We start from the raw sequence: 13,225 nt of genomic DNA, 5'->3' as shown, positions 1-13,225 counted from the left end.
CAATACCTGTAGTTATAAAGAGCCTTGAACAGCCATGGCGTCATCTTTGTGTATCCGCAGGTCAGTTTCATATTCTTATTTAGGCAGTGATGAACCTGTGACAGGGCTCTGGTACTGGCTAATAACTGGACATTTGTCCTACTTTTGTATATATAAACTGGATTACCTGACTCTTCCCAGCAGACACACGAAGTTTAATGTTTGTCATCATCATCATCATCATCATAGCAGGCTTTTAACTGATACGCCCCCAGAGAGGAAGCACAGGCACCATCAGCCTGACTGTGTTTTACGACAGAGGGAGGGGTGTGTGTGTGTGTGTGTGTGTCAAAGAGAGGAAGCGCAAGTCTCATCTGTCTGAAGCCATTCACTAAAGTTATCTAAAATCGAGTAGCAGAGCTGCTCTGTGTGTTTCTGCTCCCTGCACTGACGCTGAGCCCCGCGTGTTTAACTGTCGCCTAAAATTAATGCGTCAATTAAACGTGTGAAAAGTAACAAGGAACATTTAACGCGGAAAATTTAAGGGCGAGCTTGGAGTTTGGATATATGAAATCAACGTCATCGGTAAGTCATTATACATGATAGAGCACTGGTGTGTGTGTGTGTGTGTGTGAGGAGCGCGGTAAGATGTTTGGTACATGTTGTCCCGCACTGACTGGGAGTTTTTTTTCCACCTGTGAGAACACACTCTAGCATGACCTGAGCTGCTGGAGTTTGTGCTGAGCATCCTGTGACAGGGCCGGATCCAGCTGCTATGGGGGTCCTGGACACAAAAGTGATCTGGGCCCCCTGCTGAATATTTTACTCTTGTGTGAAATAATTACTCTAAAGCTGGACTGTGCTGCTTTCACAAAGAAAAAAGCAACAAGACTTATGTAATGATATAGAAGTCACAAAAACTGCAGTTCCTCTAATAGCCATTTGAGGCAGTGTAAACCCATAGACCTCACACTGGTTGCAGTCATGCAGTTCAGTTTCACTCAGTCAGTGTATGGACGTGTTTCTTTGGTGATAGTTTTATGAACATAAAGAGTATTTGAATTGGGACATTTTGTGTTGTATTGTTGTTCAATTTTAATGAATGTGTAATTTATTTATTTATTTTTATTTAATTTAACGTTTCTGTTTGACCATATGAGCTAACTTCCAGACATGTTTGTATGTCTGGAATGTGTAGTATATGCAGCACTGTAGCATTCAGATAAAGTGTGCTGCTGAATTGTTGTGAGATTTGTGAGCTGATAATCATCTTCCATGCCAGGCTGTGCATCTGAGGCCAAACCACAGACAGCATCCTCACCAGGAAGACTTAGCAGCAGCTAGAGGCGTGTTTGATTACAGTGACAACAGCAAAAGACAATCCTATTGATGGAAGGAGTCCTGTGACAGGTGGTAACAGAACAGTTGATCATCCAATCACCAATTATTTTATTTTATTTATTTATTTTTATTTCTTTATTTATGGGGGAGGGGGGGTACCTTTGAGGTGTCCTGAAATGTGTGATCAGTGGACAGAAAACATGTACCATGAGGACAGTGAGGACTGCTGCCAGCAGTCATGTTGTCACTGTGAGGGCTGAGGTGACAGCGTCGGCCCACAGGAAGCTGATGGTTTCCTGGTTGTCTTTCCTGTGCTCAGGGAGAGCTACGACTAGGTGATGCGTTGACTCATTAATGGTATTTTAATCCACTTAGCAGTGTATAAACTTTATGTCTGAGCATAATCCAGACTCTAAAGAGGCTGATGTGAACCAAAGTCTGCTCTCCGTGACCTCACTTTCCTCCGTCTGACGATGAATCCCTGGAGTTTCTCTCATGTGTTTCATAAGGACAGCTTGTTATTCTAGGATACACTGCTAACATGGGAGAGTCAAACTTTAGTTTTCAGACATTCATCATTTCCTTTACCGTCCTCTGGGATTTTTTGTTTTGTACCGATGTTGGATAAAACTTTGTAATTCAATACAACTTTACACAAAAACTGTCTGACATCAAAACCAGCAGCAGCCCTCCCTTTGTGAGTCTATTAGAATAAACCTTCTGATAACTATTGAATATGGAATAAGAGGTCTTTAGTATCAATAAAAAATGTCTCATCCAACCCAGAGGGACAACGTCTGACTGGGAGAGCAAAGACCTTTGTGTTCCAGCGCAGCTGCTATCTTCAGAAATTCAATGTAACCTCAAGAAACATCCTCTCTGAGGGAATTCAGCAGCACACAAACAGCAGCTATAGCTGACGGCTCTCAGATAGCAAGGAATCAAACTAAAGAATGATTCACTAACTCAGAATGGACCATAAGTCATTTTTGAAGCTGGCTTTGAAGATATTGTTTCTGATAACAAGACCCCGTTCATTTCAGTGCTTCACAGGGTGTGCACGCTAGTTGCTAACAAAGCTGGTCAACAAAAACAGGAGCTTGTAGAGTGATGTAAAACCATAAAGCTGTGGGGTCAGTAGCTCAAAACAGGAAGCTGAAAGATGCTAAAATTCCTCACGGCTCATGTCTACAGGGCTGTTCTAGAAAGCACCATCACACAACTTCTGGTCTTTCAACTAATCATGATGCATGATTGACAAACCAATACCGATACCAGCAGCCCTATAGGTATCGTGCTTCTTTTCTATGAAACCAGCATACAGGAAGCGTGTAAACAAGGTGCGTGCACACACACCACAACTGATAAGATGAGGTTTAATTCTTCGCACATGATAAGCAGATCACAGTCCTCTCAGTTTCTGACTGTATGTAAAATACAGTGATTATAGAATCTTTAAAGGCCTTGGACATTTGGATCCATTATTACTAAATATTTCTAACTTGAAGATTAGATGGATATGGCTAACATAATCTCACACAGGTTCATTATTCTCAAAATGGTACATATGATCTTTTGGATGAGGTATTAAGTGCAAACACAGAGGAGGCAGAGGTTGATGTCCTGGGCTAGACCCAAAGGGCAGTCTTCAATGAAGCCCCGTGTCAAAAGCTGCAGTTCCACCCACAGCCTCTAGAGGCTGTCTCCAAAAAGTGAGTCAATCCCCAAAGACCTCCGTGTTAAAATGGTCAACTTCACAGCAGAAATACAGCCGGCTACAAAAACAACTTATTTAGTCTCTATAAGTTCGCTTGGGTGTGAATGTCTCTCACATGGGCTCAAAATCTTCACAAACTTGTGAGTGACATAGGTCCATAGTTCCATGTTTTGTATATTCTGTTTTGTTGTTCACTAAAATGTCTATTTAATATTTTTATGTTCTCATCTTTTTTTCACTAAAAGCCCAGATTTTAGACTTCTCCCCTGATTCTCTCCTCGTTCCTAGACATGATATTTACTGTCTTACAATAAGACCGTGCTCTCTGCTACGTGTGTGTTCGACACTGATGACGTCTGCGCGGATCGCTCTCCCACTGCCCTTCTATAGGGTCAAGAGGGGCTGTTTATAGAAGACATCAGCATCCAAAAGTCCCACAAAACTGCAGATTAATCAGCTTTATCATCCATATCAGTATTTATATCAAAGCTGTTGTTGTTTTAGAAGCATCTTCAGAAGCGTTTCACACGTTCAGTAACTCAGACAATACAATGAAACTGTGAGAACACAACTGTGAGTCTGACTTGTTGCATGTTTGTAGGCGGGCTGTGTCTGCTGCAAGTGTTGAAATGAACTTCCTGTATTGTACAAGCATTTCCTCTTTATCACTTCTGCTCTTCTGTATCTCCAGCGACGCAGTGTTCCTGTGATGTGCTCTGCTGGCACCCTCTCAGCCCTTCAAGGAGTTCATGGGAAAACAGCGCTGAGGGGACGGAGCTGAGGGGTGAGGACAGCAGAGGAGCGTTACATGCGGAGAGAATGGAGGTGACTGCGTGCAGTTAGGAGGGAGGACAGCTCCATCTGATGTCGATTAAACCTTTGTTTGTGGAGCTGAGCTAAAGGAGTCTTGGTGAATCTGGTGGATGTTCTCTGGAGGTGCTGCAGGTGGGGAGCTCAGCGGCTGCAAGGCTGCAGCTATGGACGTTGAGGCCAGGTTTCCTCCCTCCCCATCAGTGACCTCACCTTTCGCCTCACCATGCCGGACGACCCCGCTGCTGCCTCCGCCGCCTCCGCCGCCTACATCGTCCTGGAGCTGCTGATTGCTGTGTTGTCCGTGCTGGGGAATGTGCTGGTGTGCTGGGCTGTGGGCCTCAACAGTAACCTGCAGAGCATCACCAACTTCTTTGTGGTGTCCCTGGCGGTGGCCGACATTGCCGTGGGAGTCTTGGCTATTCCCTTTGCCATCGTCATCAGCACTGGTTTCTGCTCCAACTTCTATGGATGCCTGTTCATTGCGTGTTTTGTGGTGATTCTCACACAAAGCTCCATCTTCAGCCTGCTGGCCATCGCCATAGACCGCTACATCGCCATCAAGATACCACTCAGGTCAGTGACCCAGGACACAACAACTGGGGTTGAATGTGTTATAAATTGATGATTATGTCATTCATTAGTAGTTTTACAGTTAAAACCCTTTGTAAATGCTGTCGTGAAAGAAAGAATAAAAGCAAAGGTTTTTCAAAAGAGAGAAAAAACGTTGCTGGAACTGTTTTCTATCCTCATTTAAAATCTCAGAACTCTCACAATAACACATTATACTTCTATCTATCTATCATTAATCTATCTATCTATCAAAGTCTTGGCTGGAGAAGTGTGTCCAGAAATGGCGTCTCCCACAAGGCTCCGTCTCCCCGGAGCAATTAAATAAATATTGCTGTAATTGCTTATACAGACGGTGAACTCCCTGTATAATCCCCCCTCCGGTTTTCATTTAGCATTCAGGATGCTGCTGTGTACTGTACACACCTGTCACCTGCTGACAGGCTCACCAGCAGTGATGCTGTGACCTCCTCCTCCTCCTCCTCCTACTGAAACGTTCACCCTCAGAGATGATTAGAGTTTTCACACAGCCTCCTGCTGAAGATACATGAGGCTTCCTCTGCGTTGTTTTTTTTTTTTTTGCATCCCTGATGTGAAGGGGGGGGGCTGAATTGTTTTTGCAGTGTTAACCTTTGCACTTTAACATCTCAAGAATGTGATAGAAACAAGACAAATATCTCAGCTGCTCTCCCACACTGCGCTACAGGCAGACTCAAAATAGACTCCTTCCTTTAAGTAGCCCTGAAAGACTCCGTCTGTTTATCCTTTTCTCTTTTAGTTCCGGGATGTGAACTGCTTCCACCCAACAAATTACTTCAGCAAATAAATGTCTCTCAGAGGCCCTGGCAGATGGCTGATTTTTTTTTTGTTCCCTTTTCAGGTACAACAGTTTGGTGACAGGCCAGCGGGCTCAAGGTATCATCGCCATCTGCTGGATTCTATCCATCATTATAGGTCTGACCCCCATGATGGGCTGGCACAAGCAACCTCAGAGCGTCAACAGCACCTGCCCGCATGGCCTGATGAAGTGCCTCTTTGAGGAGGTGGTGGTCATGGAGTATATGGTCTACTTCAACTTTTTTGCCTGTGTACTGATCCCTCTACTGCTGATGCTGGCCATCTACCTGTGTATCTTCATGGCGGCTCGCCACCAGCTCAAGCTGATCGAGGTGAAAGCTGTTCATGGAGAGAAGTCGCGCTCCACACTGCAGAAAGAGGTCCAGGCTGCCAAGTCCCTGGCCATCATTGTGGGGCTGTTTGCTGTCTGCTGGCTGCCTTTACACATCATCAACTGCTTCACCCTTTTCTGTCGCCATTGTCCTCGCCCTCCGCTCTGGATCATTAACGTGGCCATCATCCTCTCTCATGCCAACTCTGTGGTGAACCCGTTCATCTACGCCTACCGCATACGGGAGTTCCGACAGACATTCCGTAGGATTATCCGGCGCCACATCCTCGGCAAGCGGGAGGTGTTTGAGAGTGGCAGCAGCAAACGCAACTCCACTTACAACAGCATCACAGACTCCATCAGGTTCAAAGCAAACGGCCTCAGCATTGACCTTTTCACAGAGCACAGCAGCGGCAGTAGCTGTGAGAGCTGTCCTGCTCACATTTCTCCTGTAGGGGGCGGTCTGGTGGCGGTGTCCCACCCGCCTCTGTCCGTCGTCATCTCCCACTGTCCTAAGATGGGGCCATGTCTGCTGCACGCCCTGAGACAGACTCAGATCCCGATGAGCCACCATCATCTACAGCAGGACTGTGGACCTGACCCCCCCAAGGAGAAGGCCATTAAACAGAACCCCGGCTCAGCATCGCTGCTCAACCAGCAGAGCAGGAAGAGCTGTGAGCTGTCCAATGAGTCCTGACACAGGCCCAGGAGGGACCGTTAACCCTTTCATACAGCTCAGGATATAAAGCACTGTAAACTCTGAATGTCACTGAGATAACTCAACACAGAAAACTCTCTCCACTATTTGAAAAGAGTCACTTTTTAATTCAAAGCACCGTGGCAAAAAGAGACAGAGCTGCTTCTTAACTACACACAAGAGAGGGTTAAACTGAGCTTGTCACCTTTAAGACACTTCTGTCTTAAAGGTGACATTTCACACACCAACAATGACTTTGATACTTCAACAAACACCATCTGAACGCTTTTGCTTTCTTCTAAAAATAATTCAGTACAAGTGCATCTGAACCTGTGAAACTGTGACTCTGTATTGTTTGTCGACAGTGATGCTTTAACGTGCGCTTATTTAAGTTAAATTAATGCAAGTGCTGATGAAGAAGATGCAGCTGTTTGCCTCCCATGTCCTAACAAACAGGCTGGCACAGAGTCATGTCTTTAAATAAATCTTTTTACATCGTCAAACTGTGCTCAGTTTATTTGTATCCTGCGATGACCTGAGTGATCCCGCTCATTATCGGGTAGCTGCAGGAAGAGCTGCACTCTCCTCCTTTTTGGCCGTTGACCAGGTTGTGTCATGTTTCATGTCAGATCTGGAAGTCCATATACGGAGCCAGATCTGGCCTGTTCATTCTGGGAAATGATTAGTGAAGCTGTCAGAGTATCTTTCCTTATTTTCTCAGCTTTTATCACAATTCCCAAGAGAGTTCAGGTTACAGGGAGCAGGGCCTAATTCTTTTTGAAAGCTTTGCCGGGGGTCTGAAGTTCTTTTTTTTTTTAAGATTCACCACAGAAATCTCCTGAGTCCTCATGCTCTGCTGCTATCTGTGCGGCATCAGAGGGGTCTTAATCAAATTGCAGCTCTGTATGAGATGTCCATCACCCACCACTCAAGAGTCTTCAACTAGCTAACTGTCGTAGCAGTGAGCTAAAACACACACAGGAGTTTGGTAATAATAAAATAATAAGGCCTTGTAGTATACAGTATATGCTGGAAGTATACCCTGAGGATCAATAGTGATTATTGTTTTATTATCAAAGATTAGTTTCCTTGCAAATGTGCTTCTAAGGTTGGATGACTTCCTTCCAAACTAAACAAACGTAAAACTCTCATAAGTATTTCAGTCAGTGTGAGGCTGTGCAGAAAAGCCGTTATTAGTTCCAATCTGTGGCGGGAAACAATAAAACCTTTTTTCCAGTCTGGACATCGGCGTCCAACAAGCAGCTATAAAGTCTGTCTGTGTGAAGAGACTCCATGGATACAAGCAACAGCAGTCCCCTCATGAAAAAGACTTCACTGTGTGTGTGTGTGTGTGTGTGTGTGTGTGTCATGCTCTGTGTTCAGTCCAAGTGTCTTTGCAGTAAACAGATGCTCTCAGTAGCAGCAGCACCAGTGGATCTTTACATGCAGCCAGCACCAGAACATGTTTGTTACTGTTCTGTTTGGAGGTTGGTAAGGTGTCACTGAATATTGTTATTGTTGAGTTATTGATTTCAAAAATGGGCAGAATTAACCCTGAGATTTGACACCAGTCTGTTCAATATAGCAACAATGTATTGTTTGACTCTAAGATGTTTGTTGTGCAGACAGCAGGATGGAAATGTTCAATCTCAACTGTAAGCTGATTAACTTCATCCACCATCTAAAGGAGAAGTGTGGTCTGGATTTCAAAGGTACTGATCTGATCTTAGGAACATGGCTGTTTAGGAGTAAAGCTCGTCATTCATTAGTGAAACTACTGTGAAGTAAACTGGTTTGTTAAGGAGTCACTGTTTGTGTGAATGTGTATCTGCAGACTGTGTGGAGCTGATGGACAGCAGCGGTAAAGTGATGAACCTGGAGACGAAGCAGCACAGCAAGGCTGCGGCCAGCAGTGTGCTGAGAGAAAGACAGTTCTACGTCCTGTTAAGAGTCTGCTGTGAGTCCGTCTGCTCCATCCAAGAGCTTCATAGGAACTGATGCACAGATCAGTAACGCATTTTTTCACTGGCTCTTTCTTCCAGCAGATGACGATGCTGGACGTCAGAAATACGTCTCTCTTTTAAACAACTACAGCCAGAGTCATCCTGAGTTAACAGGTATCAAAACACTGAACAGTGTTCTCTCCAGCACACTGTGGCTCTCTGTCGCCTCCTGCTGGCAGAATCACACATACAGAATTTACTTATAGATAGATGGATAGATATTTACTTTATTAATCCCCGTGGAGAAAATTAAGTTGTAGCAGCAGCATATCAAAAAACAATAAATACAATAAACACAAGCAAAGACTCTTATACACATACACACACATGGCAGCAACAAAAGAAGAAGAAAATGGGCATACACACACATAAAGCAGATCAAAGAAGATAAGAAGCATAAAAACACAGTTTTTATGTCATGTCATGTTCAACAGTTATATATTTTTTGTGTAAACATATGTGAACAATACTAGCAGCCCTTACTGCTTCCATGGGATTTAATGAGTTGAGCTGCAGCAGGTGCTGCTGATCATCAGTCCTTGATGAATTGATCACCAGCAGGTTACAGACCTCTAGACAATTCTGCAGTTTGCTGCAGCATTCAGCTGTGTGTTAACGCAATGACTGTCCAAAACTCTGAGGTTCTATTTGCCTAAGACTCATTACAATCTGATGATCTTGTGTTATGTTTTACACACACAAACATGTAATACATGGTTTGTCTTCTCGTGTGTTGTAGAGCTGCTGAGGACACTGTCAAACCCTGAGAAGCAGCCAGACAGGATGGTCAGAAGAGGACGTGTCCAAAGGAGCAAAAACATTTCAGCAAACAGCAGGACCCACAACATATGACAGTTTCTACCAAGACAAGGGGCCTACCTTCAACAGATCCCATACAACAGTGTGAAGTGAATGCTCTGAAGTTTTTGTTGTGTATCGATGAGAACGTGATCAATCAGCAGGGTTACAAACACATTCAGACATTAAAGAAAGAGACATTGTAATAAAACTCCTGCATTTAGTGTATTTCTTTTTTATTAAAGTTTTGTGAAACAATAATTCAGTGGACAGCACAGACAGGTCTCTCTGCCAGATAAGCCTTTGACTCTCAGCACAGTTTGGGCAGTAAGGTGTTAATAACTTAATGTGTGACCTTATGTTGATGGACTGTATCATCCTTCATGTATATTTTATTAGCCGCTCTGTTCTATAAGCCAGGACCGGACTGCCCTCCTTTGTGTATGTTATTTATTATTTTCTGATTTATTAGTTTGTCGCTGAAGATGTTCTGAAATTAAAAAAGCAGCGTACGTGTAAAGTCACTGCTGCTGCTCCTCCTCATGTTGTCCAGCTGGTGGCGCTGCAGGACATCCACACTGCAGTGTTTGTGACTGGAAAAGAGGAAACAGGGATCATGTTGTGTTTCTCTGATCACAGCAGTGTGTACAACAGTATAAAGTTAAAGGCTGGGTCCCGCTGCATCACTCGGGCTGCACCGCGGCGTCTGTTCACAGGCGCGATCCCGCTACTGAGCGGCGCGGGGGCTTTGACCTGCTCCGTTTCCGACCTGGGCCGGTGCACCCCTCCTTAGACGACCTGGTGGTCCCGGGCTCCCCCGTGATCACCATATCGATGCCGAACTTAGCGGGACACCCGATCGACACAGTCCGCCGCGGCTCAGAGCTCCCGAGCTCATTCGATCCTCCAGCCTCAGCCTCCCGGGAGCTTGGATTACAGGCGCGCGCCACCGCACCCGGCGGAGACGCTCCTCAGTCACAGAGGTTTTGGAGTTTGTAAACGTGACGTCATCAAGCAGCGCACCTCTGTGATTTCAGCAGTTTTTATTTCACAGTATAAATTCTCCTCTCCTCTAGATGCTGCTGCAGTCTGATGGTCCACTGAGAGTATTTATTGAACAATTTTTTCTGAATGCTTAAACACTAACAATGATTCTTATAGCACAATTTCTAAAACTATTAATAGTTATAGCAATTTCATTGAGTTTGCAAAACTAAAAGCAAAAAAACTGCTTTACACTCAGTTTGCACTTTTGTAACACACAATTTGCAAATGTATAAATATAATCAACTTCACAGCATCTTTGTGCTGAACTGTAAACACAACCCACTGCTTTACACACAATTTCCAAATGATCAACACACTCCTAGTAAAACTACACACATGTATGGCTGGTATTTACACTATTTTGCCAACTGTCTGGCTATTGTCACATGTGAGAACTGTTTTACATCATTAGTTCACTTTGCAATCAGCATGAGCTCTGTAAATAAGACACAGGTAAGCTTCAGTGTGGAGAACAATGGAGGGAGAAGGAAACTGAGAAGAGTGAGAATTAGAGGAGGAACATGAGGAAGAGGAGGAGGACGAAGACTAGGAGGTGAATTTAGAGGAAGAGGACGAGGAGGTGAAGAGGAAGGGGGAAGGGTAAGAAGAAATAGAATCACTGATGTCATCGGAGCTACAATAGTGGATCATGTGATCAACCATGGAATGACCCTGAGGGAAGCTGGACAACGGGTTCAGCCTGAGCCGCTACACTGTAGCAAGCATCATAAGGACATATTGATGAGAATGGGTTAGTACAGTTCCCTCACACTAAGTTTTGTAGTAGTACCATACTCTAATGAGAAAAACAACAATACTGTACATGTAAAACTGAAACTGTTACTCCACAGAATTACTAGACATCCAGCATCTGGAAGGAGGCATGCGAGGATATGGACCAGGCATCATGTCAGGCCTGGATACAGCACTCCAGGAGACATGTTCCCCGGTGCCTTGGACCAGAAGACATTGCATGTGATGTTGATGAAATTCTGTGGCCGGACCCAGAGAGACAATGAGACTGATTTTCTCTCTCTTTCAGTGAAATTGTTTGTTTTCTTGTTTTGATGTGTGTGAATAAACATTCTTACTTGAAATTTGAATCTCTGTGTTTATAGAACTATTTATGACAAAAGTTTGACCTCACATGGACAGACCTTGTGCACAGAGAAAGCAAAAGCCAGATGTTAGTGTTTAAGCATTCAGAAAAAACTGTAAGAGTTCTGAAAATGTGACAATTGTTTGCACAAATGCTTGTTAGCGACTGAAAAAAACTGTAAAAGTTTTCAGAATGAAATTCTCCTGACTTTGTTCTCGGGTCGGTGTCGTCATGTTTAATGTGAGTTTCTGTAAAAAGTGAGACGTTAACGGCCCCTCTGTGGCAGACGGTCTCGCAGTAAGAGAAGCAACGTGCTGTGTGTGTCTGTCTGTGACTGTCTGTATGTCTGTGTGCCTGTGTGTCACAATGCTATGTGCAACCATGTGCAGCCCTTTTGTACCAGACTGCTTGTTACTGTCAAGAGCAGATCAGGACTGTTCTTCCAACACGCAGCTGCACAGAAACTGAGCAGAAATGGTACAAGAACAAGAACCATGGGAACTATTTACTATTATTTACCCTGTTCATCGCAGCCAAGACGTCATGTGGGCTTGTACTGCTTGTGCTCCACTACCTTTTGGTTTTAGTGATGAATATTTGAATAGATTGGTTAAAGTAAAACATAAATATTGCAGGGTGTTACACCTGGTCTGGTAAATGACATGGTCATTCGCTCAGCAAGACCAAAAGAAAGAAGAGTGGGAGACGGCATCAGGTTAGTATTGTTGAATTGTATTCACAGAATAAGGCCTCTACTATTACTACTGCTATGTACTATTCATAATCTTTTCTCTTTTTTTATCTGTGGTTCATTCAAACTTGTGTTTTTCGTAGGAGCAACTTGTACAGAGGAGTCAGCTCACCTCTACCTGAGCTTTCCACACTCAGCGTAGATGAGGTCTATCACGATTTTCCGAGTGATACAGCTCATTAATAACAACTATGGCAATATGGAATGATGCACCTCTGGTTGACTCTCTATTTGGAAAAGCGTGTTGTTGTGTTTGATCCACGGGGGCAGCCAGCATTCGGCCTTGTAGAGGTTAAATGCCCAAATGTGACAAGTTATGTAGATTGTCCATACATTAGGATCCATGATGGCACAGAATCACTAAGGAAATCTCCTCCTTACTTTTGGCAGATCCAGGGCCAGATGTTGATTTGTGAACTTGACTGGTGTGACTTTGTGTTCTATGCACAGGAAGACCTTTTAGTTCAGAGGATACCCAGAGATCAGGAGACCACAGGAAAAATCAAAGAAAAAGTCGACGGTTTCTTTTTTAACTTTTACCTCCCCGCTTTCCTCCAAAAATAGAGCAAGCGTCCCACTGCAAACAGAAACATCTGTCTGAAGTTTATGATAAATGTTTGTCTCAGAAATCACCTCAAGCATCAGTTCATGTTGAATGATCATTACCACTCCTAATGTCTGGTTAAATTGGAGCTGTTTTGTTTTACAGGTGTTCCTTCTGATGTTCCTGTGTCAGATGTTCTACATTGTTACAGGTTTATTGCACTAATGTGCATGTTTCTCTGTCTATGTTTATGTATTTGTACATATCTGTGCAGCTGTTTTCTTCAGGTGTTCTATATATGTGTTAGTACAATGTTATCATGCTCTGTTTTGAGTGGCTTCAATCTCCAAATCTATTTTAATGTTACAAATGAAATGAAATGATAAAGCACGGTCAGATCACTTTGAAGGAACAGGTCATGATCGCTCCTGAATGAGACATAAGGCGCGTGTGTGTGTGTGTGTATAGGCCTATTAAGATGCACTGTAAAGTGTAATAAGTTGACACAAAAAAAGTTTGGAAACCGATTGCCTCAAAATGTCTAAGTAAAGTATGTCATTAATTTTAAGTCAGCTGAAAAAAAGCTGAAAAAGCTGTGTTTAGACTACTCATGCCATGACAGTAAACTCAGTATAGTTAAGTCAAAGTAATTAGTTTGGTGTACTATAAAATATCAGTTCAGATTACATAAAAAGTATGAG

General features: G+C 43.6%; 2 protein-coding genes and 1 long non-coding RNA gene across 5 annotated transcripts; all 3 read left to right on the top strand.

The window, feature by feature from the left end:
- The first annotated feature begins 335 nt into the window (after positions 1 to 335).
- On the top strand, positions 336 to 6,767 carry adora2aa (adenosine A2a receptor a). 2 transcript variants are annotated; one of them, XM_028414105.1, is made up of 3 exons: positions 336 to 564; positions 3,729 to 4,423; positions 5,298 to 6,767. In XM_028414105.1, the coding sequence occupies exons 2-3, from the start codon at positions 4,074 to 4,076 to the stop codon at positions 6,280 to 6,282; spliced, it is 1,335 nt and encodes a 444-aa protein (XP_028269906.1). In that variant the 5' UTR covers positions 336 to 564; positions 3,729 to 4,073; the 3' UTR covers positions 6,283 to 6,767. The 2 variants fall into 2 exon arrangements, with proteins under 2 accessions (XP_028269906.1, XP_028269907.1); XM_028414106.1 differs by lacking the exon at positions 336 to 564 and adding an exon at positions 1,365 to 1,389.
- LOC114441284 (uncharacterized) lies at positions 2,648 to 11,416 on the top strand. Its single transcript, XR_003671254.1, has 3 exons — positions 2,648 to 2,660; positions 3,034 to 3,036; positions 11,337 to 11,416. It is a non-coding gene; the product is annotated as an uncharacterized LOC114441284 (long non-coding RNA).
- On the top strand, positions 7,679 to 9,241 carry c8h22orf15 (chromosome 8 C22orf15 homolog). 2 transcript variants are annotated; one of them, XM_028414108.1, is made up of 5 exons: positions 7,679 to 7,769; positions 7,908 to 7,994; positions 8,117 to 8,239; positions 8,328 to 8,399; positions 9,025 to 9,241. In XM_028414108.1, the coding sequence occupies exons 1-5, from the start codon at positions 7,745 to 7,747 to the stop codon at positions 9,135 to 9,137; spliced, it is 420 nt and encodes a 139-aa protein (XP_028269909.1). In that variant the 5' UTR covers positions 7,679 to 7,744; the 3' UTR covers positions 9,138 to 9,241. The 2 variants fall into 2 exon arrangements, with proteins under 2 accessions (XP_028269909.1, XP_028269908.1); XM_028414107.1 differs by having other exon boundaries at positions 7,741 to 7,769; positions 7,893 to 7,994.
- Positions 11,417 to 13,225: the final 1,809 nt, after the last annotated feature.

The sequence above is a fragment of the Parambassis ranga genome, chromosome 9, assembly GCF_900634625.1.
Source record: "Parambassis ranga chromosome 9, fParRan2.1, whole genome shotgun sequence".
NCBI lineage: Eukaryota > Metazoa > Chordata > Actinopteri > Ambassidae > Parambassis > Parambassis ranga.
This window is presented reverse-complemented; position numbering and strand designations above follow the sequence as displayed.

Coding starts and splice junctions, on each gene's coding strand:
- adora2aa (XM_028414105.1), top strand. CDS start 4,074: ATGCCGGACGACCCCGCTGCTGCCTCCGCCGCCTCCGCCGCCTACATC. Junction 4,424..5,297: donor GCCATCAAGATACCACTCAG/GTCAGTGACCCA, acceptor TTCCCTTTTCAG/GTACAACAGTTTGGTGACAG.
- c8h22orf15 (XM_028414107.1), top strand. CDS start 7,745: ATGTTTGTTACTGTTCTGTTTGGAG. Junction 7,770..7,892: donor TGTTACTGTTCTGTTTGGAG/GTTGGTAAGGTG, acceptor TTTGACTCTAAG/ATGTTTGTTGTGCAGACAGC. Junction 8,240..8,327: donor CGTCCTGTTAAGAGTCTGCT/GTGAGTCCGTCT, acceptor TTCTTCCAGCAG/ATGACGATGCTGGACGTCAG.